Source organism: Oncorhynchus mykiss, chromosome 15, assembly GCF_057628025.1.
Source record: "Oncorhynchus mykiss isolate SJ-2025 chromosome 15, ASM5762802v1, whole genome shotgun sequence".
NCBI lineage: Eukaryota > Metazoa > Chordata > Actinopteri > Salmoniformes > Salmonidae > Oncorhynchus > Oncorhynchus mykiss.
The window spans coordinates 11,651,236-11,677,800 of NC_143036.1; the positions used below are offsets into that span (position 1 = coordinate 11,651,236).

Here is a 26,565-nt window from a genome sequence, read left to right on the forward strand (position 1 = left end):
ATAAGAGTGGGCAAGGCTGGGAGGTTGGGACAGGCTTAGCTTGGGAGAATAAGGGTGGGCAAGGCTGGGAGGTTGGAACAAGCTTAGCTTGGAAGGATAAGAGTGGGCAAGGCTGGGAGGTTGGGACAAGCTTAGCTTGGGAGAATAAGGGTGGGCAAGGCTGGGAGGGTGGGACAGGGTTAGTTTGGGAGGATAATGGTGGGCAAGGCTCAGAGGTTGGGACAAGCTTAGCTTGGGAGGATAAGGGTGGGCAAGGCTGGGAGGTTGGGACAAGCTTAGCTTGGGAGAATAAGGGTGGGCAAGGCTGGGAGGTTGGGACAAGCTTAGCTTGGAAGGATAAGAGTGGGCAAGGCTGGGAGGTTGGGACAAGCTTAGTTTGGGAGGATAATGGTGGGCAAGGCTGGGAGAATGGGACAAGCTTAGTTTGGGAGGATAAGAGTGGGCAAGGCTGGGAGGTTGGGACAAGCTTAGTTTGGGAGGATAATGGTGGGCAAGGCTGGGAGGTTGGGACAAGCTTAGTTTGGGAGGATGATGGTGGGCAAGGCTGGGAGGTTGGGACAAGCTTAGTTTGGGAGGATAATGGTGGGCAAGGCTGGGACTTTGGGACAAGCTTAGCTTGGAAGGATGATGGTGGGCAATGCTGGGAGGTTGGGACAAGCTTAGCTTGGGAGGATAAGGGTGGGCAAGGCTGAGAGGTTGGGACAAGCTTAGCTTGGGAGGATAATGGTGGGCAAGGCTGGGAGTTTGGGACAAGCTTAGCTTGGGAGGATAAGGGTGGGCAAGGCTGGGAGGTTGGGACAACCTTAGCTTGGGAGGATAAGAGTGGGCAAGGCTGGGAGGTTGGGACAAGCTTAGCTTGGAAGGATAAGGGTGGGTAAGGCTGGGAGGTTGGGACAAGCTTAGCTTGGGAGGATAAAGGTGGGCAAGGCTGGGAGGTTGGGACAAGCTTAGCTTGGGAGGATAAGGGTGGGCAAGGCTGGGACGTTGGGACAAGCTTAGTTTGGGAGGATAAGGGTGGGCAAGGCTGGGAGGTTGGGACAAGCTTAGCTTGGGTGAATAAGGGTGGGCAAGGCTGGGAGGTTGGGACAAGCTTAGCTTGGGAGAATAAGGGTGGGCAAGGCTGGGAGGTTGGGACAAGCTTAGCTTGGGAGGATAAGAGTGGGCAAGGCTGGGAGGTTGGGACAAGCTTAGTTTGGGAGGATAAAGGTGGGCAAGGCTGGGAGGATGGGACAAGCTTGGAATGGGAGGATAAGAGTGGGCAAGGCTGGGAGGTTGGGACAGGCTTAGCTTGGGAGAATAAGGGTGGGCAAGGCTGGGAGGTTGGAACAAGCTTAGCTTGGAAGGATAAGAGTGGGCAAGGCTGGGAGGTTGGGACAAGCTTAGCTTGGGAGAATAAGGGTGGGCAAGGCTGGGAGGGTGGGACAGGGTTAGTTTGGGAGGATAATGGTGTGCAAGGCTCAGAGGTTGGGACAAGCTTAGCTTGGGAGGATAAGGGTGGGCAAGGCTGGGAGGTTGGGACAAGCTTAGCTTGGGAGAATAAGGGTGGGCAAGGCTGGGAGGTTGGGACAAGCTTAGCTTGGAAGGATAAAAGTGGGCAAGGCTGGGAGGTTGGGACAAGCTTAGTTTGGGAGGATAAGGGTGGGCAAGGCTGGGAGGTTGGGACAAGCTTAGCTTGGGTGAATAAGGGTGGGCAAGGCTGGGAGGTTGGGACAAGCTTAGCTTGGGAGAATAAGGGTGGGCAAGGCTGGGAGGTTGGGACAAGCTTAGCTTGGGAGGATAAGAGTGGGCAAGGCTGGGAGGTTGGGACAAGCTTAGCTTGGGAGAATAAGGGTGGGCAAGGCTGGGAGGTTGGGACAAGCTTAGTTTGGGAGGATAATGGTGGGCAAGGCTGGGAGGATGGGACAAGCTTAGTTTGGGAGGATAAGAGTGGGCAAGGCTGGGAGGTTGGGACAGGCTTAGTTTGGGAGGATAATGGTGGGCAAGGCTCGGAGGTTGGGACAAGCTTAGTTTGGGAGGATGATGGTGGGCAAGGCTGGGAGGTTGGGACAAGCTTAGCTTGGGAGGATAAGGGTGGGCAAGGCTGGGAGGTTGGGACAAGCTTAGCTTGGGAGGATAAGGGTGGGCAAGGCTGGGAGGTTGGGACAAGCTTAGCTTGGGAGGATAAGGGTGGGCAAGGCTGGGAGGTTGGGACAAGCTTAGCTTGGGAGAATAAGGGTGGGCAAGGCTGGGAGGTTGGGACAAGCTTAGCTTGGAAGGATGAGAGTGGGCAAGGCTGGGAGGTTGGGACAAGCTTAGCTTGGGAGAATAAGGGTGGGCAAGGCTGGGAGGTTGGGACAAGCTTAGTTTGGGAGGATAATGGTGGGCAAGGCTGGGAGGATGGGACAAGCTTAGTTTGGGAGGATAAGAGTGGGCAAGGCTGGGAGGTTGGGACAGGCTTAGTTTGGGAGGATAATGGTGGGCAAGGCTCGGAGGTTGGGACAAGCTTAGTTTGGGAGGATGATGGTGGGCAAGGCTGGGAGGTTGGGACAAGCTTAGCTTGGGAGGATAAGGGTGGGCAAGGCTGGGAGGTTGGGACAAGCTTAGCTTGGGAGGATAAGGGTGGGCAAGGCTGGGAGGTTGGGACAAGCTTAGCTTGGGAGGATAAGGGTGGGCAAGGCTGGGAGGTTGGGACAAGCTTAGCTTGGGAGAATAAGGGTGGGCAAGGCTGGGAGGTTGGGACAAGCTTAGCTTGGAAGGATGAGAGTGGGCAAGGCTGGGAGGTTGGGACAAGCTTAGCTTGGGAGAATAAGGGTGGGCAAGGCTGGGAGGTTGGGACAAGCTTAGTTTGGGAGGATAATGGTGGGCAAGGCTGGGAGGATGGGACAAGCTTAGTTTGGGAGGATAAGAGTGGGCAAGGCTGGGAGGTTGGGACAGGCTTAGTTTGGGAGGATAATGGCCGGCAAGGCTCGGAGGTTGGGACAAGCTTAGTTTGGGAGGATGATGGTGGGCAAGGTTGGGAGGTTGGGACAAGCTTAGCTTGGGAGAATAAGGGTGGGCAAGGCTGGGAGGTTGGGACAAGCTTAGTTTGGGAGGATAATGGTGGGCAAGGCTGGGAGGATGGGACAAGCTTAGTTTGGGAGGATAAGAGTGGGCAAGGCTGGGAGGTTGGGACAGGCTTAGTTTGGGAGGATAATGGTGGGCAAGGCTCGGAGGTTGGGACAAGCTTAGTTTGGGAGGATAAGGGTGGGCAAGGCTGGGAGGTTGGGACAAGCTTAGCTTGGGAGGATAAGGGTGGGCAAGGCTGGGAGGTTGGGACAAGCTTAGCTTGGGAGGATAAGGGTGGGCAAGGCTGGGAGGTTGGGACAAGCTTAGCTTGGGAGAATAAGGGTGGGCAAGGCTGGGAGGTTGGGACAAGCTTAGCTTGGAAGGATGAGAGTGGGCAAGGCTGGGAGGTTGGGACAAGCTTAGCTTGGGAGAATAAGGGTGGGCAAGGCTGGGAGGTTGGGACAAGCTTAGTTTGGGAGGATAATGGTGGGCAAGGCTGGGAGGATGGGACAAGCTTAGTTTGGGAGGATAAGAGTGGGCAAGGCTGGGAGGTTGGGACAAGCTTAGAATGGGAGGATAAGAGTGGGCAAGGCTGGGAGGTTGGGACAGGCTTAGCTTGGGAGAATAAGGGTGGGCAAGGCTGGGAGGTTGGAACAAGCTTAGCTTGGAAGGATAAGAGTGGGCAAGGCTGGGAGGTTGGGACAAGCTTAGCTTGGGAGAATAAGGGTGGGCAAGGCTGGGAGGGTGGGACAGGGTTAGTTTGGGAGGATAATGGTGTGCAAGGCTCAGAGGTTGGGACAAGCTTAGCTTGGGAGGATAAGGGTGGGCAAGGCTGGGAGGTTGGGACAAGCTTAGCTTGGGAGAATAAGGGTGGGCAAGGCTGGGAGGTTGGGACAAGCTTAGCTTGGAAGGATAAAAGTGGGCAAGGCTGGGAGGTTGGGACAAGCTTAGTTTGGGAGGATAAGGGTGGGCAAGGCTGGGAGGTTGGGACAAGCTTAGCTTGGGTGAATAAGGGTGGGCAAGGCTGGGAGGTTGGGACAAGCTTAGTTTGGGAGGATAATGGTGGGCAAGGCTGGGAGGATGGGACAAGCTTAGTTTGGGAGGATAAGAGTGGGCAAGGCTGGGAGGTTGGGACAGGCTTAGTTTGGGAGGATAATGGTGGGCAAGGCTCGGAGGTTGGGACAAGCTTAGTTTGGGAGGATGATGGTGGGCAAGGCTGGGAGGTTGGGACAAGCTTAGCTTGGGAGGATAAGGGTGGGTAAGGCTGGGAGGTTGGGACAAGCTTAGCTTGGGAGGATAAGGGTGGGCAAGGCTGGGAGGTTGGGACAATCTTAGCTTGGGAGGATAAGGGTGGGCAAGGCTGGGAGGTTGGGACAAGCTTAGCTTGGGAGAATAAGGGTGGGCAAGGCTGGGAGGTTGGGACAAGCTTAGCTTGGAAGGATGAGAGTGGGCAAGGCTGGGAGGTTGGGACAAGCTTAGCTTGGGAGAATAAGGGTGGGCAAGGCTGGGAGGTTGGGACAAGCTTAGTTTGGGAGGATAATGGTGGGCAAGGCTGGGAGGATGGGACAAGCTTAGTTTGGGAGGATAAGAGTGGGCAAGGCTGGGAGGTTGGGACAGGCTTAGTTTGGGAGGATAATGGCGGGCAAGGCTCGGAGGTTGGGACAAGCTTAGTTTGGGAGGATGATGGTGGGCAAGGTTGGGAGGTTGGGACAAGCTTAGCTTGGGAGAATAAGGGTGGGCAAGGCTGGGAGGTTGGGACAAGCTTAGTTTGGGAGGATAATGGTGGGCAAGGCTGGGAGGATGGGACAAGCTTAGTTTGGGAGGATAAGAGTGGGCAAGGCTGGGAGGTTGGGACAGGCTTAGTTTGGGAGGATAATGGTGGGCAAGGCTCGGAGGTTGGGACAAGCTTAGTTTGGGAGGATGATGGTGGGCAAGGCTGGGAGGTTGGGACAAGCTTAGCTTGGGAGGATAAGGGTGGGCAAGGCTGGGAGGTTGGGACAAGCTTAGCTTGGGAGGATAAGGGTGGGCAAGGCTGGGAGGTTGGGACAAGCTTAGCTTGGGAGGATAAGGGTGGGCAAGGCTGGGAGGTTGGGACAAGCTTAGCTTGGGAGAATAAGGGTGGGCAAGGCTGGGAGGTTGGGACAAGCTTAGCTTGGAAGGATAAGAGTGGGCAAGGCTGGGAGGTTGGGACAAGCTTAGCTTGGGAGAATAAGGGTGGGCAAGGCTGGGAGGATGGGACAAGCTTAGTTTGGGAGGATAAGAGTGGGCAAGGCTGGGAGGATGGGACAGGCTTAGTTTGGGAGGATAATGGCGGGCAAGGCTCGGAGGTTGGGACAAGCTTAGTTTGGGAGGATGATGGTGGGCAAGGCTGGGAGGTTGGGACAAGCTTAGTTTGGGAGGATAATGGTGGGCAAGGCTGGGAGTTTGGGACAAGCTTAGCTTGGAAGGATGATGGTGGGCAAGGCTGGGAGGTTGGGACAAGCTTAGCTTGGGAGGATAAGGGTGGGCAAGGCTGGGAGGTTGGGACAAGCTTAGCTTGCGAGGATAAGGGTGGGCAAGGCTGGGAGGTTGGGACAGGCTTAGTTTGGGAGGATAATGGTGGGCAAGGCTCGGAGGTTGGGACAAGCTTAGTTTGGGAGGATGATGGTGGGCAAGGCTGGGATGTTGGGACAAGCTTAGTTTGGGAGGATAATGGAGGGCAAGGCTGGGAGTTTGGGACAAGCTTAGCTTGGAATGATGATGGTGGGCAATGCTGGGAGGTTGGGACAAGCTTAGCTTGGGAGGATAAGGGTGGGCAAGGCTGGGAGGTTGGGACAAGCTTAGTTTGGGAGGATAAGGGTGGGCAAGGCTGGGAGGTTGGGACAAGCTTAGCTTGGGAGAATAAGGGTGGGCAAGGCTGGGAGGTTGGGACAAGCTTAGCTTGGGAGAATAAGGGTGGTCAAGGCTGGGAGGTTGGGACAAGCTTAGTTTGGGAGGATAATGGTGGGCAAGGCTGGGAGGATGGGACAAGCTTAGTTTGGGAGGATAAGAGTGGGCAAGTCTGGGAGGTTGGGACAGGCTTAGTTTGGGAGGATAATGGTGGGCAAGGCTCGGAGGTTGGGACAAGCTTAGCTTGGGAGAATAAGGGTGGGCAAGGCTGGGAGTTTGGGACAAGCTTAGTTTGGGAGGATAATGGTGGGCAAGGCTGGGAGGATGGGACAAGCTTAGTTTGGGAGGATGATGTTGGGCAAGGCTGGGAGGTTGGGACAAGCTTAGTTTGGGAGGATAATGGTGGGCAAGGCTGGGAGTTTGGGACAAGCTTAGCTTGGAAGGATGATGGTGGGCAATGCTGGGAGGTTGGGACAAGCTTAGCTTGGGAGGATAAGGGTGGGCAAGGCTGGGAGGTTGGGACAAGCTTAGTTTGGGAGGATAATGGTGGGCAAGGCTGGGAGGTTGGGACAAGCTTAGTTTGGGTATATGATGGTGGGCAAGGCTGGGAGGTTGGGACAAGCTTAATTTGGGAGGATAATGGTGGGCAAGGCTGGGAGTTTGGGACAAGCTTAGCTTGGAAGGATGATGGTGGGCAATGCTGGGAGGTTGGGACAAGCTTAGCTTGGGAGGATAAGGGTGGGCAAGGCTGGGAGGTTGGGACAAGCTTAGTTTGGGAGGATAAGGGTGGGCAAGGCTGGGAGGTTGGGACAAGCTTAGCTTGGGAGAATAAGGGTGGGCAAGGCTGGGAGGTTGGGACAAGCTTAGCTTGGGAGAATAAGGGTGGTCAAGGCTGGGAGGTTGGGACAAGCTTAGTTTGGGAGGATAATGGTGGGCAAGTCTGGGAGGATGGGACAAGCTTAGTTTGGGAGGATAAGAGTGGGCAAGTCTGGGAGGTTGGGACAGGCTTAGTTTGGGAGGATAATGGTGGGCAAGGCTCGGAGGTTGGGACAAGCTTAGCTTGGGAGAATAAGGGTGGGCAAGGCTGGGAGTTTGGGACAAGCTTAGTTTGGGAGGATAATGGTGGGCAAGGCTGGGAGGATGGGACAAGCTTAGTTTGGGAGGATAAGAGTGGGCAAGGCTGGGACAAGCTTAGTTTGGGAGGATAAGGGTGGGCAAGGCTTGGAGGTTGGGACAAGCTTAGTTTGGGAGGATGATGTTGGGCAAGGCTGGGAGGTTGGGACAAGCTTAGTTTGGGAGGATAATGGTGGGCAAGGCTGGGAGTTTGGGACAAGCTTAGCTTGGAAGGATGATGGTGGGCAATGCTGGGAGGTTGGGACAAGCTTAGCTTGGGAGGATAAGGGTGGGCAAGGCTGGGAGGTTGGGACAAGCTTAGTTTGGGAGGATAATGGTGGGCAAGGCTGGGAGGTTGGGACAAGCTTAGTTTGGGTATATGATGGTGGGCAAGGCTGGGAGGTTGGGACAAGCTTAATTTGGGAGGATAATGGTGGGCAAGGCTGGGAGTTTGGGACAAGCTTAGCTTGGAAGGATGATGGTGGGCAATGCTGGGAGGTTGGGACAAGCTTAGCTTGGGAGGATAACGGTGGGCAAGGCTGGGAGGTTGGGACAAGCTTAGCTTGGGAGGATAAGGGTGGGCAAGCCTGGGAGGTTGGGACAAGCTTAGCTTGGGAGGATAATGGTAGGCAAGGTTGGGAGGTTGGGACAAGCTTAGCTTGGGAGGATAAGAGTGGGCAAGGCTGGGAGGTTGGGACAAGCTTAGCTTGGAAGGATAAGGGTGGGTAAGGCTGGGAGGGACAAGCTTTGGTTAGGTTTGGTTAGGTTTGGTTAGGTTTGGTTAGGTTTGGTAATGGGGGTGGCAAACTGGGAGGGGGAGGTTGGGATGGGGTTGGGTTTGGCTTGGGAAAGAGAGAAGAAAGGATTTAACTATACGACAATGTAATTTAATACATTTTTGTTTCTTCAAAACGTTACTGTAAAATGAGTTCTGGACAGATTAGGAGAGGATGGCGATCATTATTATTCCTTGTTATTTTAACTGAAGCACTAGGGATGGGGGTGTGGCAATGGGGATGGAGGTGTGGCAATAGGGATGGGGTGTGGCACTAGGGATGGGGGTGTGACAATAGGGATGGGGGGTTGCATTAGGGATGGGGGTGTGGCACTAGGGATGGGGGTGTGACACTAGGGATGGGGGTGTTGCACTAGGGATGGGGTGTGGCACTAGGGATGGGGGTGTGACACCGGGGATGGGGGTGTGACACTGGGGATGGGGGTGTGACACTGGGGATGGGGGTGTGAGCCTAGGGATGGGGGTGTGACACTGGGGATGGGGGTGTGACACTAGGGATGGGGGTGTGGCAATAGGGATGGGGTTGTGGCAATAGGGATGGGGTGTGGCAATAGGGATGGGGGTGTGGCAATATGGATGGGGGTGTGGCAATAGAGATGGAGTGACTAGGGATGGGGGTGTGGCAATAGGTATGTGGTGTGGCACTAGGGGTGGGGGTTTGACACTAGGGATAGGGGTGTTGCACTAGGGATGGGGGTGTGGCACTAGGGATGGGGGTGTGACACTAGGGGTGGAGGTGTGGCACTGCGGATGGGGGTGTGACACCGGGGATGGGGGTGTGACTCTATGGATGGGGGTGTGGCACTAGGGATGGGGGTGTGGGAATAGGCATGGGGGTGTGACAATAGGGATGGGGGTGTGGCACTAGGGATTGGGGTGTTGCACTAGGGATGGGGGTGTGGCATTAGGGATGGGGGTGTGACACTAGGGATGGGGGTGTTGCACTAGGGATGGGGGTATGACACTAGGGATGGGGGTGTTGCACTAGGGATGGGGGTGTGGCAATAGGGATGGGGGGGTTGCACTAGGGATGGGGGTGTGACACTAGGGATGGGGGTGTGGCACTAGGGATGGGGGTGTGACACTAGGGATGGGGGTGTGGCACTAGGGATGGGGGTGTGGCACTAGGGATGGGGGTATGACACTAGGGATGGGGGTGTGACATCGGGGATGGGGGTGTAACACTGGGGATGGGGGTGTGACACTGGGGATGGGGGTGTGAGCCTAGGGATGGGGTTGTGACACTGGGGATGGGGGTGTGACACTGGGGATGGGGGTGTGACATTGGGGATGGGGGTGTGACACTTGGGGTGGGGGTTTGACACTTGAAATCAGGGTATGACACTAGGGATGGGGGTGTGACACTGGGGATGGGGGTATGACACTAGGGATGGGGGTGTGACACTAGGGATGGGGGTGTGACAATAGGGATGGGGGGTTGCATTAGGGATGGGGGTGTGGCACTAGGGATGGGGGTGTGACACTAGGGATGGGGGTGTTGCACTAGGGATGGGGTGTGGCACTAGGGATGGGGGTGTGACACCGGGGATGGGGGTGTGACACTGGGGATGGGGGTGTGACACTGGGGATGGGGGTGTGAGCCTAGGGATGGGGGTGTGACACTGGGGATGGGGGTGTGACACTAGGGATGGGGGTGTGGCAATAGGGATGGGGTTGTGGCAATAGGGATGGGGTGTGGCAATAGGGATGGGGGTGTGGCAATATGGATGGGGGTGTGGCAATAGAGATGGAGTGACTAGGGATGGGGGTGTGGCAATAGGTATGTGGTGTGGCACTAGGGGTGGGGGTTTGACACTAGGGATAGGGGTGTTGCACTAGGGATGGGGGTGTGGCACTAGGGATGGGGGTGTGACACTAGGGGTGGAGGTGTGGCACTGCGGATGGGGGTGTGACACCGGGGATGGGGGTGTGACTCTAGGATGGGGGTGTGACACCGGGGATGTGGGTGTGACTCTATGGATGGGGGTGTGGCACTAGGGATGGGGGTGTGGGAATAGGCATGGGGGTGTGACAATAGGGATGGGGGTGTGGCACTAGGGATTGGGGTGTTGCACTAGGGATGGGGGTGTGGCATTAGGGATGGGGGTGTGACACTAGGGATGGGGGTGTTGCACTAGGGATGGGGGTATGACACTAGGGATGGGGGTGTTGCACTAGGGATGGGGGTGTGGCAATAGGGATGGGGGGGTTGCACTAGGGATGGGGGTGTGACACTAGGGATGGGGGTGTGGCACTAGGGATGGGGGTGTGACACTAGGGATGGGGGTGTGGCACTAGGGATGGGGGTGTGGCACTAGGGATGGGGGTATGACACTAGGGATGGGGGTGTGACATCGGGGATGGGGGTGTAACACTGGGGATGGGGGTGTGACACTGGGGATGGGGGTGTGAGCCTAGGGATGGGGTTGTGACACTGGGGATGGGGGTGTGACACTGGGGATGGGGGTGTGACATTGGGGATGGGGGTGTGACACTTGGGGTGGGGGTTTGACACTTGAAATCAGGGTATGACACTAGGGATGGGGGTGTGACACTGGGGATGGGGGTATGACACTAGGGATGGGGGTGTGACACTAGGGATGGGGGTGTGGCACTAGGGATGGGGGTGTGGCACTAGGGATGGGGGTGTGGCACTAGGGATGGGGGTGTGACCCCAATAACAGACCCATCATTCTACACTAAGGTGTCGCGATGTGGTTTAATTATTATATTTATAGTACGTTATTATAATACCATCCATGCGTCTGTGTGTGTGTGTTTGTTGAATGTCGTCTCTGAAGGTTCAGTGCTTCTGAATGCTGCATTTATACAGCTGAGTCGTGATGCTTCAAGGGGCACGTATAGAAAAGAACACAGGCCAAGGTTGTGCTGTTTGCAGAGAGTTCTGTTGACATGAATGTAGACACATTCTATGAGATGGCCTTAGCTGTTGTCAGGTCATGTTCAAGTCCATCGGTTACAGAGATTAGACTAAATTCCATTGTCAGAATTGTGAAGTGCTATTATTCCTAGGATATCATTTATTTCTTCTTTTGAAACAAGATGGGAGCTGACAGTGAACACACCCTCCCTCCTTCCATCCCCCCTTATTTCTCTCCATCCCTCCCTCCTTCCATCCCCCTTATTTCTCTCCATCCCTCCGTCCTTCCATCCCCCTTATTTCTCTCCATCCCTCTCTCCATCCATCCCTCCCTCCTTCCATCCCTCCTTACTTCTCTCCATCCCTCCCTCCTTCCATCCCCCTTACTTCTCTCCATCCCTCCCTCCTTCCATCCCCCTTATTTCTCTCCATCCCTCCCTCCTTCCATCCCTCCCTCCTTCATCCCCCTTATTTCTCTCCATCCCTCCTTATTTCTCTCCATCCCTCTCTCCTTCCATCCCTCCCTCCTTCCATCCCCCTTATTTCTCTCCATCCCTCTCTCCATCCATCCCTCCCTCCTTCCATCCCTCCTTACTTCTCTCCATCCCTCCCTCCTTCCATCCCCCTTACTTCTCTCCATCCCTCCCTCCTTCCATCCCCCTTATTTCTCTCCATCCCTCCCTCCTTCCATCCCTCCCTCCTTCATCCCCCTTATTTCTCTCCATCCCTCCTTATTTCTCTCCATCCCTCTCTCCTTCCATCCCTCCCTCCTTCCATCCCCCTTATTTCTCTCCATCCCTCTCTCCATCCATCCCTCCCTCCTTCCATCCCCCTTATTTCTCTCCATCCCTCCTTATTTCTCTCCATCCCCCTTATTTCTCTCCATCCCTCCTTGTTTCTCTCCATCCCTCTCTCCTTCCATCCCTCCCTCCTTCCATCCCCCTTATTTCTCTCCATCCCTCTCTCCATCCATCCCTCCCTCCTTCCATCCCTCCTTACTTCTCTCCATCCCTCCCTCCTTCCATCCCCCTTACTTCTCTCCATCCCTCCCTCCTTCCATCCCCCTTATTTCTCTCCATCCCTCCCTCCTTCCATCCCTCCCTCCTTCATCCCCCTTATTTCTCTCCATCCCTCCTTATTTCTCTCCATCCCTCTCTCCTTCCATCCCTCCCTCCTTCCATCCCCCTTATTTCTCTCCATCCCTCTCTCCATCCATCCCTCCCTCCTTCCATCCCCCTTATTTCTCTCCATCCCTCCTTATTTCTCTCCATCCCCCTTATTTCTCTCCATCCCTCCTTGTTTCTCTCCATCCCTCTCTCCATCCATCCCTCCCTCCTTCCATCCCCCTTATTTCTCTCCATCCCTCCTTACTTCTCTCCATCCCTCTCTCCATCCATCCCTCCCTCCTTCCATCCCCCTTATTTCTCTCCATCCCTCCTTATTTCTCTCCATCCCTCTCTCCTTCCACCCCTCCCTCCTTCCATCCCCCTTATTTCTCTCCATCCCTCTCTCCATCCATCCCTCCCTCCTTCCATCCCCCTTATTTCTCTCCATCCCTCCTTATTTCTCTCCATCCCCCTTATTTCTCTCCATCCCTCCTTGTTTCTCTCCATCCCTCTCTCCATCCATCCCTCCCTCCTTCCATCCCCCTTATTTCTCTCCATCCCCCTTATTTCTCTCCATCCCTCTCTCCTTCCATCCCTCCCTCCTTCCATCCCCCTTATTTCTCTCCATCCCTCTCTCCATCCATCCCTCCCTCCTTCCATCCCCCTTATTTCTCTCCATCTCTCCTTACTTCTCTCCATCCCTCTCTCCATCCATCCCTCCCTCCTTCCATCCCCCTTATTTCTCTCCATCCCCCTTATTTCTCTCCATCCCCCTTATTTCTCTCCATCCCTCCTTATTTCTCTCCATCCCCCTTATTTCTCTCCATCACTCCTTATTTCTCTCCATCCCTCTCTCCATCCATCCCTCCCTCCTTCCATCCCCCTTATTTCTCTCCATCCCTCCTTACTTCTCTCCATCCCTCTCTCCTAACTTCAGTTGTACACTTTGATTTGGGGAGCCTCAGCAATGACTCAGTAAGTGTCCATGAGACATCAAAGAAGGGAGGGAAGAGAGGAGAAGAGAGGTGGATGACAAGAATGAAACAGGCAACAAAGGAGAGTGTCCATTACTCTAATTAGTGCTCTCCTTTTCTCTATTCCCTACATCCTCTCTCCTCTTCTCTGCCCATATTCAAACACGTATTTTTGTAAATAACCATCAGTGGAGTGTCAAAGGGAGGCAGCTGCCTTCAGTTTATAACTAATTATCTAGTCTTAGTTCTCTCTCTCTCACACACACACACACACACACAGACACACACACACACACACACACACACACACACACACACACACACACACAGACACACACACACACACACACACACACACACACACACACACACACACACACACACACACACACACACTACACCCCTCTCTTTCTGTCTCTCTATCTATCTCTCTCAGCCCCCCTCCCCTCTCCTCTCCATCTTCACTCTTCTCGTCCTCCTAGGCAGGCCCTGCCATACATTTGTAAAGCAGTGTAATTAACAAGCGTTCAGCAAGGAAAGGTCATAGGTGTCTGTGTTTCGGGACTCCTGCCAAGAGGAAGGGGAAATACACAATGTGGAAAAGGTCGTTTTACATCCTACTATTTTATTGTTGCCGTTAGACAACGTGCTCTATAGATATTACAGTACATTACAACATCTCTGCCCTCCCTAAACAGTAACATGGTAAATGACCCTCTCTATCACTGGGGATCAGCACAATATACACTATAGAAATATCGCTGTCAAGAACAGTATCTGCTATTGTAGCGCCACTGACTTTCTCCTCATCCCTCTCCTCTCTCTTCCTCACTCTCTCCACCTCCCCCTCCTCTCTCTTCCTCACTCTCTCCTCCTCCCCCTACTCTCTCCTCCTCCACCTCCTCTCTCTTCCTCACTCTCTCCTCCTCCCCCTCCTCTCTATTCCTCATTCTCTCCACCTCCCCCTCCTCTCTCTTCCTCACTCTCTCCTCCTCCCCCTCCTCTCTCTTCCTCACTCTCTCCTCCTCCCCCTCCTCTCTCTTCCTCACTCTCTCCTCCTCCACCCCCTCTCTCCTCCTCTGCCTCCTCTCTCATCATCCCCCCTCTCTCCTCATCCCCCTCCTCTCTCCTCATCCTCTCTCCTCATCCCTCTCTCCTCTCATCCCTCTTGCCTCTCCATAATCCCTCTCTCCTCTTCTCTCCTCCCTCCTCCCTCTTCCCTTTCCTCATCCCCCTCCTCTCTCCTCCCCTCCTCCCCTCTCCTCATCTATTTCTCCTCCTCCCCACCCTCTCTGTTCATCTCCCTCCTCTCTCCTTATCCCTCTCGCCACCCCCCTCATCTCTCCTCATCCACCTCCCTCTCTCCTCATCACTCTCTTCTCCTCCCCCTCATCTCCTCATCCCTCTCCTCAACCCCTCATCCCTCTCCTCATCCCCCTCCCCTCCTCTCTCCTCCTCTCACTCTCCTCTCCTCATCCCTCTCTCCTCATCCCCCTACACCTCTCCTCACCCCTCCACCTCTCCTCATCCCCCTCTCTTCTCCTCCTCTCACTCTCCTCTCCTCATCCCTCTCTCCTCATCCTCCTACACCTCTCCTCATCCCCCTCCACCTCTCCTCATCCCCCCTTCTTCTCCTCATCTCTCTCTCCTCTCCTCCTCCCTACCTCCCTACCTCCTCGTCCCTCTTCTCCTTCCTCTCTCCTCATCCCCCTCACTCTCTCCTCATCCCCCTCCCTCTCTCCTCTCCCCCCTCCGTCTCTTCTCCTCCCCCCTCCCTCTCTCCTCCTCTCACTCTCCTCTCCTCATCCCTCTCTCCTCATCCCCCTACACCACTCCTCATCCCCCTCCACCTCTCCTCATCCCTACCTCCTCGTCCCTCTTCTCCTTCCTCTCTCCTCACCCCCTCCCTCTCTCCTCATCCCCCTCCCTCTCTCCTCTCCCCCCATCTCTCCTCCTCCCACTCTCCTCTCCTCATCAATCAATCAATCAAATGTATTTGTAAAGCCTTTTTTACATCAGCCGATGTCACAAAGTGCTATACAGAGACCCAGCCTAAAACCCAAAACAGCAAGAAATGTAGATGTAGAAGCACGGTGGCTAGGAAAAACTTCCTAGAAAGACAGGAACCTATGAATAAACCTAGAGAGGAACCAGGCTCTGATGAGTGGCCAGTCCTCTTCTGGCTGTGACGGTTCGAGATTAAAACAGTACTTGGTCAAGATGTTCAAACGTTCATACATGACCAGCTGGGTCAAATTATAATAATAATCACTGTGGTTGTAGAGGGTGCAAAAGGTCAGGACCTCAGGAGTCAATGTCAGTTGGCTTTTCATAGCCGAGCGTTCAGAGTTAGAGACAGCAGGTGCGGTAGAGAGAGAGAGAGAGAGTAGATAACAGCAGGCCGGGACAAGGTAGCACGTCTGGTGAACATTCAGGGTTCAATAGCCGCAGGCAGAACAGTTGAATCTGGAGCAGCAGCACGACCAGGTGGACTGGGGACAGCAAGGAGTCATCAGGCCAGGTAGTCCTGAGGCATGGTCCCTCTCTTCTCCTCCCCCTCCTCTCTCATCATTCCTCTCTTCATCCCCTCCCTTCTCCATCTCCCCTCATCCCTCTCTCTGCCTCCCCCTCATCTCTCCTCATCCCTCTCTCCACACTCCCTATCTACTCTCCTCATCCCCCTCTCATCTCCTCCTCTCTCTCTTCCTCCACCTCCTCTCTTCTCATCCCTCTCTCCTCATCCCCCTCCCTCTCTCCTCCTCACTCTCTCCTCCTTCCCCTCCTCTCTCCTCATCCCTCTCTCCTTGTCCCTCTCTCCTCTTCACTCTCTCCTCCTTCCCCTCCTCTCTCCTCATCTCTCTCTCCTCCTCCCTCTCTCATAATCCCTCTCTCCTACTCTCTCTCCTCGTCCTTCTCTCCTCATCCCCCTAACTCTCTCCTCACCCATCTCTCCTCATCCCCCTACCTATCTCCTCCTCCTTCTCTCCTCATCCGTCTCTCCTCTTCCATCCCCTCTCCTCCTCTAATGAGTTCCCTTTTCATACGTTGATGACATTGCCTCCCGATCCCCCAGTGTAGACACACAAACGCTTGTCCTCTCTAATGGTGCTGGACAGATTCAGGCCTCTCACTGTCCGGGGTTTAACCTCATTGGGAAAATGAGCCAAGTGTGTGGTGTGTATGTGTGTTCATGTGTATGGAGAGTTTATCCAATGATATCGCATTGTACCCTGGGGGTATAGTAGACCGGAGAGGACAGGACTAGAGGTGCTGGGGAGGTATAGTAGACCAGAGAGGACAGGACTAGAGGTCCTGGGGGGGGGGGGGGGGGGGGGTATAGTAGACTGGAGAAGACAGGACTAGATGTGCTGGGGGGGTATAGTAGACCGGAGAGGACAGGACTAGAGGTGCTGGGGGGGGGGGGGGGGGGGGGTATAGTAGACTGGAGAAGACAGGACTAGAGGTGCTGGGGGAGGTATAGTAGACTGGAGAGGACAGGACTAGAGGTGCTGGGGGAGGTATAGTAGACTAGAGAAGACAGGACTAGAGGTGCTGGGGGGGGGGGTAAAGTAGACTGGAGAAGACAGGACTAGAGGTGCTGGGGGGGTATAGTAGACCGGAGAGGACAGGACTAGAGGTGCTGGGGGGGGGGGGTATAGTAGACTGGAGAAGACATGACTAGAGGTGCTGGGGGAGGTATAGTAGACTGGAGAGGACAGGACTAGAGGTGCTGGGGGAGGTATAGTAGACTAGAGAAGACAGGACTAGAGGTGCTGGGGGGGGGTAAAGTAGACTGGAGAAGACAGGACTAGAGGTGCTGGGGGGTGTATAGTAGACTAGAGAAGACAGGACTAGAGGTGCTGGGGGGGGGGGTATAGTAGACTGGAGAAGACAGGACTAGAGGTGCTGGGGGAGGTATAGTAGACTGGAGAGGACAGGACTAGAGGTGCTGGGGGAGGTATAGTAGACTAGAGAAGACAGGACTAGAGGTGCTGGGGGGGGGTAAAGTAGACTGGAGAAGACAGGACTAGAGGTGCTGGGGGGGTATAGTAGACCGGAGAGGACAGGACTAGAGGTGCTGGGGGGGGGGGGGGGTATAGTAGACTGGAGAAGACATGACTAGAGGTGCTGGGGGAGGTATAGTAGACTGGAGAGGACAGGACTAGAGGTGCTGGGGGAGGTATAGTAGACTAGAGAAGACAGGACTAGAGGTGCTGGGGGGGGGTAAAGTAGACTGGAGAAGACAGGACTAGAGGTGCTGGGGGGTGTATAGTAGACTAGAGAAGACAGGACTAGAGGTGCTGGGGGGGGGTATAGTAGACTAGAGAAGACAGGACTAGAGGTGCTGGGGGGGGTGTATAGTAGACTGGAGAGGACAGGACTAGAGGTGCTTGGAGGGGGTATAGTAGACTGGAGAGGACAGGACTAGAGGTGCTGGGGGGGGTATAGTAGACTGGAGAAGACAGGACTAGAGGTGCTGGGGGGGGGCGGTATAGACTAGAGAAGACAGGACTAGAGGTGCTGGGGGGGGTGTATAGTAGACTGGAGAGGACAGGACTAGAGGTGCTTGGAGGGGGTATAGTAGACTGGAGAGGACAGGACTAGAGGTGCTTGGAGGGGGTATAGTAGACTGGAGAGGACAGGACTAGAGGTGCTGGGGGGGTATAGTAGACTAGAGAAGACAGGACTAGAGGTGCTGGGGGGGGTGTATAGTAGACTGGAGAGGACAGGACTAGAGGTGCTTGGAGGGGGTATAGTAGACCGGAGAGGACAGGACTAGAGGTGCTGGGGGGGTATAGTAGACTGGAGAGGACAGGACTAGAGGTGCTTGGGGGGGGGGGATATAGTAGACTGGAGAGGACAGGACTAGAGGTGCTTGGGGGGGTATAGTAGACTGGAGAGGACAGGACTAGAGGTGCTTGGGGGGGGTATAGTAGACTGGAGAAGACAGGACTAGAGGTGCTGGGGGGGGGGGGTATAGTAGACTGGAGAAGACAGGACTAGAGGTGCTGGGGGGTATAGTAGACTGGAGAATACAGGATTAGAGATACTGAATATACTGTAGACTAGTAGAGGCTAGTAGAGACTAATATAGGCTTGTAGAGACTAATATAGGCTGGTAGAGGCTAATATAGGCTAGTAGAGGCTAATATAGGCTAGTAGAGTCGAATATACTGTAGACTAGTAGAGGCTAGTAGAGGCTACGTAGAGGCTGGTAGAGTCTATTAGAGACTCATTCAGGGTAATGGAGTCTAATATACTGTAGGCTAGTAGAGGTTATTAGAGAATATTAGAAACTAGTTGAGGCTAGTAAAGACTAGTATCGGCTACTAGAGACTAATATAAGCTAGTAGAGCGTTATATCGTTTAGAAGAGACAAATATACTGTAGGCTAGAAGAGCCTATTAGAGAATATTAGAGACTAATATTCTGAAGGCTTGTAGAGGTTATTAGAGATTAGTAGAGTCTATTAGAAGCTAGTAGAGGCTAATATACTGAATGCTAGTAGAGGATATTAGATGCTATTATAGGCTAGTATAGGCTAGAAGAGACTAGTAAAGGATATTAGATGCTATTAGAGGCTAGTACTAGTAGAGCCTCGAAGAGACTAGTGAAGGCTAGAAGAAGCTAGTGGAAGATATTAGAGGCTAGTAGAGTCTATTAGAGGCTACTGGATGATAATATACTGTAGGCTATTAGAAGCTAATATAGGCTAGCATAGGCTAATATAGGCTAGCAGAGGCTAATATAGGCTAGTAGAGACTAATACAGGCCAGTAGAGGCTAATATAGGTCAGTAGAGACTAAAATACTGTAGACTAGTATAGGCTAATAGAGCCTACATAGAGGCCATTAGAGGCTAGTAGAGGATATTAGAGGCTAGTTCAGGCTAATATACTGTAGGCTAATAGAGGTTATTAGAGGGTAGTAGAAGCTAGAAAGGCTAGTAGAGGCTAATATAGGCTAGTAGCGGATAATATAGGCCAGTAGAGGCTAACAGAATATTAGAGACTAGTAGAAGAAATTACAGGCTAGTAGAGGATAGTAGAGGCAAATATACTGTGGGCAAGTAGAGACTAATATAGGATAGTATACCCTAATTTTGGCTAGTAGAGGCTGTTATAGGCTAGTAGAGTCTAATATAGGCTAGTAGAGACTAATATAGGCCACTAGAATCTAATATAGGCTAGTAGAGTCGAATATAGGCTAGTAGAGAATAATATACTGTAGACTTGTAGAGGCTAGTAGAGGCTAATTTAGACTAGTAGAGGCTGTTATAGGCTAGTAGAGACTATTACAGGCTAGTAGAGTCTAATATAGGCGAGTAGAGGCTGTTATAGGCTAGTAGAGACTAATGTAGGATAGTAGAGACTAATTTAGGCAAGTAGAGACTATTATAGGCTAGTAGAGACTATTATAGGCTAGTAGAGTCTAATATAGGCTAGTAGAGGCTGTTATAGGCTAGTAGAGACTAATATAGGCTAGTACAGTCTAATATAGGCTAGGAGAGTCTAATATAGTCTAGTAGAGACTAATATAGGCTAGTAGAGACTTATTTATATCTGTATCAGTAGAGACTTCTATCTTAAAATGATGACCCCCTATTAGTAGCCTGTTCAACCTGTCTGAGTTTACCAAAGATTGGAAAGGTGCAGCGGTCATCCCACTCTTCAAAGGGGGACACACGCTAGACCCAAACTGCTACAGACCTTTATCTATCCTACCCTGCCTTTCTAAGGTCTTCGAAAGCCAAGTTAACAAAAAGATTAACGACCATTTCGAATCCCACCGTACCTTCTTTGCTATGCAATCTGGATTCAGAGCTGGTCATGGCTGCACCTCAGCCACGCTCAAGGTCCTAAACGATATCATAACCTCCATTGACAAGAGACAATACTGTGCAGTCGTATTCATCGACCTGGCCAAGGCTTTCGACTCTGTCAAACACCACATTCTTATCGGCAGACTAAACAGCCTTGGTTTCTCAAATGACTGCCTCGCCTGGTCCACCAACTACTTCTTTGATAGAGTTCAGTGTGTAAAATCGGAGGGTCTGTTGTCCGGACCTCTGGCAGTCTCTATGGGGGTGCCACAGGGTTAAATTCTCGGGCCGACTCTCTTCTCTGTAAACATCAATGAGGTCGCTCTTGCTGCTGGTGATTCTCTGATCCACCTCTACGCAGACGACACCATTCTGTATACTTCTGGCCCTTCTTTTGACACTGTGTTAACTAACCTCCAGACGAGCTTCAATGCCATACAACTCTCCTTCCGCGGCCTCCAACTGCTCTTAAATGCAAGTAAAACTAAATGCATGCTCTTCAACCGATCACTGCCCGCACCTGCCTGCCTGTCCAGCATCCCTACTGGACGGTTCTGACTTAGAATATGTGGACACCTACAAAGACCAAGGTGTCTGGTTAGACTGTAAACTCTCCTTCCAGACTCACATTAAGCATCTCCAATCCAAAATTAAATCTAGAATTGGCTTCCTATTTCGCAACAAAGCATCCTTCACTCATACTGCCAAACATACCCTCGTAAAACTGATCAAACTACAGATCCTCGATTTCGGCGATGTCATTTACAAAATAGCCTCCAACACCCTACTCAGCAAATTGGATGCAGTCTATCACAGTGCCATCTGTTTTGTTACCAAAGCCCCGTATACTACCCACCACTTCGACCTGTACGCTCTCGTTGGCTGCACTTCGCTTCATGCTCGTCGCCAAACCGACTGGCTCCAGGTCATCTACAAGTCTTTGCTAGGTAAAGCCCTGCCTTATCTCAGCTCACTGGTCACCATAGCAGCTCCAGGAGGTATATTTCACTGGTCACCCCCAAAGCCAATTCCTACTTTGGCCGTCTCTCCTTCCAGTTCTCTGCTGCCAATGACTGGAACGGACTGCAAAAATCACTGAAGCTGGAGACTCATATCTCCCTCACTATCTTTAAGCACCAGCTGTCAGAACAACTCACAGATCACTGCGCCTGTATATAGCCCATCTGTAAATAGCCCATCCAACTTCCTCATCCCCATACTGGGTTTATTTATTTATCTTGCTCTTTTGCATTCCAATATCTCTACTTGCACATTCATCTTCTGCACATCTACCATTTCAGTGCTTAATTGCTATATTGTAATTACTTCGCCACCATGGCCTGTTTATTGCCGTACCTCCCTTAACATACCTAATTTGCACACACTGTACATATACTTTTTTACTGTATTATTTACTGTATGTTTGTTTATTCCATGTGTAACTCTGTGTTGTTGTTTGTGTCGAACTGCTTTGCTTTATCTTGGCCAGGTCGCAGTTGTAAATGAGAACTTGTCCTCAACTAGCCTACCTTGTTAAATAAAGGTGAAAGAAATAAATGAAATAACAATTTCGGTGAGTATAGCATAATTTAGGCTAGTAGATACTAATTTACTGTTAGCTAGTAGAGGCTATTAGAGGCTAATAGATGCTAGACGCTATGGGAGTAGAGGCTGGAAAAGACAGAAACAGACATGTAGCTCTCACTGAAATTATAATAAATAGAAGCAGAGGAGAGGGTGGAGCTCTTTCTGGAAGTGGTGTAGTTTTAATTACATTTGGCTGGAGAAAACCAAGTCAACACTAAGGGCTGATATCTTTCTCTGTCTCTCTCTCTCTCTCTCTCTCTCTCTCTCTCTCTCTCTCTCTCTCTCTCTCTCTCTCTCTCTCTCTCAATCTCTCTCTGTCTCTCTCTCTCTCTCTCTCTCTCTCCCTCTCTCTCTCTCTCTCTCTCTCTCTCTCTCTCTCAATCTCTCTCTCTCCCTCCACCCCCCCCCCCTCTCCAGGTTGCAGGGGTTCATACAGTAGTCAGCATAGCCACTGTGGTCCAGACCTGCATCCCCTAGGATCCTCTGACCACCAAATAGAGCCCCCCTATGAGGACAGAGTCAACCTCTATCACAAAGGACCTATGAGGGGACTGGGCAACAATACTGGTAAGACTATAGATATATGCACACATGCACACACACACACGCACGGACATGCACACAAACACACACACACACACAGATGCACACACATCTGTATTCTGTAGACACATTTATATAAAATATAAAAATACCGAAACAGACAGGCACATACTCTCTGTTGTTATCATCTGTGCATATTCACTTTAATAACTCTACCTACATGTACATATTACCTCAGCTAACCAGTGCCCTCGCTCATTGACTCTGTACCGGTGCCCTCGCTCATTGACTCTGTACTGGTGCCCTCGCTCATTGATTCTGTACCGGTGCCCTCGCTCATTGATTCTGTACCGGTGCCCCCGCTCATTGATTCTGTACCGGTGCCCTCGCTCATTGACTCTGTACCGGTGCTCTCGCTCATTGACTCTGTATCGGTGCCCTCGCTCATTGATTCTGTACCGGTGCCCTCGCTCATTGACTCTGAACCGGTGCCCTCGCTCATTGACTCTGTACCGGTGCCCTCGCTCATTGACTCTGTATCGGTGCCCTCGCTCATTGACTCTGTACCGGTGCCCTCGCTCATTGACTCTGTACCGGTGCCCTCGCTCATTGACTCTGTACCGGTGCCCTCGCTCATTGATTCTGTACCGGTGCCCTCGCTCATTGATTCTGTACCGGTGCCCCCGCTCATTGAGTCTGTACCGGTGCCCTCGCTCATTGACTCTGTACTGGTGCCCTCGCTCATTGATTCTGTACCGGTGCCCTCGCTCATTGATTCTGTACCGGTGCCCCCGCTCATTGATTCTGTACCGGTGCCCTCGCTCATTGACTCTGTACCGGTGCCCTCGCTCATTGATTCTGTACCGGTGCCCTCGCTCATTGATTCTGTACCGGTGCCCTCGCTCATTGATTCTGTACCGGTGCCCTCGCTCATTGATTCTGTACCGGTGCCCTCGCTCATTGATTCTGTACCGGTGCCCTCGCTCATTGATTCTGTACCGGTGCCCTCGCTCATTGATTCTGCACCGGTGCCCTCGCTCATTGATTCTGTACCGGTGCCCTCGCTCATTGATTCTGCACCGGTGCCCTCGCTCATTGATTCTGTACCGGTGCCCTCGCTCATTGATTCTGTACCGGTGCCCTCGCTCATTGACTCTGTATCGGTGCCCTCGCTCATTGATTCTGTACCGGTGCCCTCGCTCATTGACTCTGAACCGGTGCCCTCGCTCATTGACTCTGTACCGGTGCCCTCGCTCATTGACTCTGTATCGGTGCCCTCGCTCATTGACTCTGTACCGGTGCCCTCGCTCATTGACTCTGTACCGGTGCCCTCGCTCATTGACTCTGTACCGGTGCCCTCGCTCATTGATTCTGTACCGGTGCCCTCGCTCATTGACTCTGTACCGGTGCCCTCGCTCATTGACTCTGTACCGGTGCCCTCGCTCATTGACTCTGTATCGGTGACCCCTGGAATATAGTCTTGCTATTGTTATTTTACAGCTGCTCTTGAATTACTTGTTACTTTTATCTCTTATTCTTATCCGTATTTTTTTGAAACTGCATTGTAGGTTAGGGGCTCGTAAGTAAGCATTTCACTGTAAGGTCTGTTGTATTCGGTCCATGTGACAAATACAAAACAGATAGACACATAAATACACGTGTATTATTCATACATTTATTTTTCTTTATTTTCTCTTTCTTCTTCTATTTTTGTGTAATTGTATTGTTCTTTAGTTGTAGTGTTCCTAGTTTTTTTGTGTGTTGCTGTTCATTAGTGTCCGTTAGTATTCCGTATTTTGTCATGTTTTGTGTGGACTCTAGAAAGCGTACATGGTGCTTCAGTGGATAGCAGCCGTTTTACGGGCTCTCCACATACTCTGCTATTTTGTGTGTTTTTTACCCTGATCTTAACTTTTTTTGTACATAATGTCTCCGCCGTCATTTCCTATGACTGAAAACAGCTTCCGGACATCAGAAAAAGCTGACCTCACTGACCTCACTTTTGGACAAAAATGTCTACTTCAACGTGTCGGCATCTCTGGACATTCTCCTTACTCAGGACCAGGCACTAATCCCTGGGACTGGAAATAAAAAGCAAGGGTGAAAGAGAGGCAGGGGAGCCAGCACACTGATGAGACTACGTCGGCAAGCAAATAGACTACCTCTATTGGCAAACGTGCATTTACTGGAGAACAAACTGGATATGCTCTGTTCGAGACTATCCTATCAACGGGACCTTAAAAACTGTAATATCCTGTGTTTTCTCTGAGTCGTGGCTGAACGAGGCCATGGATATATACGCCTCGCTAGTTTTTCTATGCATCGTCAAGACCGGATGGCAGACTCGGGTAGATGAAGAGAGGATGGGTGTGTCTCTTTGGTAACAACAGCTGGTGCACGATCTCTAAAGTTATGTAAGTCTCGAGTTTTTGCTCACCTGAGTTAGAATACCTCATCATATTTTGCAGACCATTTACCAAGAGAGTTTTCATCTGTATTTTTCATAGCTGTTTATTCTCCACCATAACCGACGCTGCCACTAATACCGCACTCCAATAGTATAGTGCGATAAGAAAAAAAGAAAATGCACATTCATAGGTGGTGTTTGTCGTAGCCTGTGATTTTAATGCAGGGTAACTGAAATCAGTTTTATGCCATTTTTACCAGCATGTTACCTGTGCAATCTAGAGGCGACAAAACTCTAGATAACGTTTACTACTACGCTTGCTCTGACGCGCGACGGATGTGGCAGGGTTTGAAAACTATCCCGGATTACTAAGGGAAACCCAGCCTTCAGAAGCACAGCTTCTACTATACCTAAATGCCTTCAATGCTCGCTTCAAGGCAAGCAACACTGAACCATGCATGAGAGCACCAGCTGTTCCGGACGACTGTGGCTTTTGTCCGTAAGACCTTTGAACAAATTAACAACAGGACCCGTACTCAGATCATGCAATGTCTTCACTGACATTTTCAACCTATCCCTGACAAGGTCTGTAATACCAACCTGTTTCAAGTGGACCACCTTGGTCCCCGAGCCCAAGAATGCCAAGGTAACCTGCCTAAATGACTATTGTCCCGTAGCATTCACATCTATACCCATGAAATACTTTGAAAGGCTGGTCATGGCTCACATCAACATCATCATCCCACACACACTGGACCCACTCCAATCCACATACTACCCTAACAGATCCACAGATAACGCAAACTCTATTGCACTCCACACTGCCCTCAACCACTTGGACTAAAGGAATACCTATGTAAGAATGCTGTTCGTTGACTACAGCTCAGCATTCCCCTCCAAGCTCATCACCAAGCTAAGGACCCTGGGACTGAACACCTCCCTCTGCAACTAGATCCTGGACTTACTGACGAGACAGCCCCAGGCGGCGAGGGTAGGCCGCAACACTTCTGCCACGTTGACCATCAACAAGAGGTCCCCTCAGGGATGTGTGCTTAGTACTCCTGTACTCCCTGTTCACCCACGACTGTGTGGCTGTGAGCGACTCCAACACTATAATTTAGTTTGTTGACAACACAACGGTGGTAGGACGATGAGGCAGCCTACAGGGAGGAGGTTAGAGACCTGGCAGTGTGGTACCAGGACAAAAACCTCTCGCTCAACGTCAGCAAAACAAAGGAGCTGAAAAGGAGGGGAGTGCACGCCCCATCCACATTGATGGGGCTGTAGTGGAGCCTCAAGTTACTCTGTGTCCACATCACTAAGAAATTAACATGGTCCACACACACCCACACAGTTTTGAAAAGGGCACAACAGTGCCTCATCTCCCTCAGCAGCCTGAAAATATTTGACATGGGCCCTCGGATCTTTAAAAAGTTCTACAGCTGCACCATTGAGAGCATCTTGACTGGCTGCACCACCGCTTGGTATGTCAACTGCAAGGTACCCAACCACAAGGCGCTACAGATGGTGGTGAGTACGGCCCAGGCCATCACTGGGGCTGAGCTCCCTGCCATCCAGAACCTCTTTACAAGGCGGTGTTAGAGGAAGGCCCAACAAACTGTCAAAGACTCCAGCCACCCAAGCCATAAACTGTTTGCTCTGTTACAGCAAGGCAAGCGGTACCAACAAGACCCTGAACAGCTTCTACACCGAAGCCATAAGGCTACTAAACAAGGCTGCTAAACAAGGCTGCTAAACAAGGCTGCTAAACAAGGCTACTAAACAAGGCTGCTAAAAAAGGCTGCTAAACAAGGCTACTAAACAAGCCTGCTAAACAAGGCTGCTAAACAAGGCTGCTAAACAAGGCTACTAAACAAGGCTGCTAAACAAGGCTGCTGAACAAGACTGCTAAACAAGGCTACTAAACAAGGCTGCTAAACAAGGCTGCTAAACAAGGCTGCTAAACAAGGCAACTAAACAAGGCTGCTAAACAAGGCTGCTAAACAAGGTTGCTAAACAAGGCTGCTAAACAAGGCTACTAAACAAGGCTGCTAAAAAGGCTGCTAAACAAGGCTACTAAACAAGGCTGCTAAACAAGGCTGCTGAACAAGGCTGCTAAACAAGGCTACTAAACAAGGCTGCTAAACAAGGCTGCTGAACAAGGCTGCTAATCAAGGCTGCTAAACAAGGCTACTAAACAAGGCTGCTAAACAAGGCTGCTGAACAAGGCTGCTAAACAAGGCTGCTAAACAAGGCTGCTAAACAAGGCTGCTATACAAGGCTGCTAAACAAGGCTGCTAAACAAGGCTACTAAACAAGGCTGCTAAATAGCTCATCAAATGGCTACCCGGACTACCTGCCTTGACCCTTTATTGAACTAACTATCTTGCACTGACTGTATATAGACACACTGGGCTTTACACACACACACACACACACACACA

The 26,565-nt window shown here is 51.8% G+C and overlaps 1 protein-coding gene across 1 annotated transcript in view; it reads left to right on the top strand.

Moving 5' to 3' along the window:
• The window catches only part of LOC110490910 (catenin delta-2-like), a 616,290-nt gene that overhangs the window by 287,754 nt on the left and 301,971 nt on the right, over positions 1–26,565 (top strand). Inside the window, exon 11 of the mRNA XM_090199252.1 lies at positions 21,589–21,738. Coding sequence (XP_090055378.1) covers positions 21,589–21,738 — 150 coding nt within the window. The remainder of the gene's footprint in view (positions 1–21,588; positions 21,739–26,565) is intronic.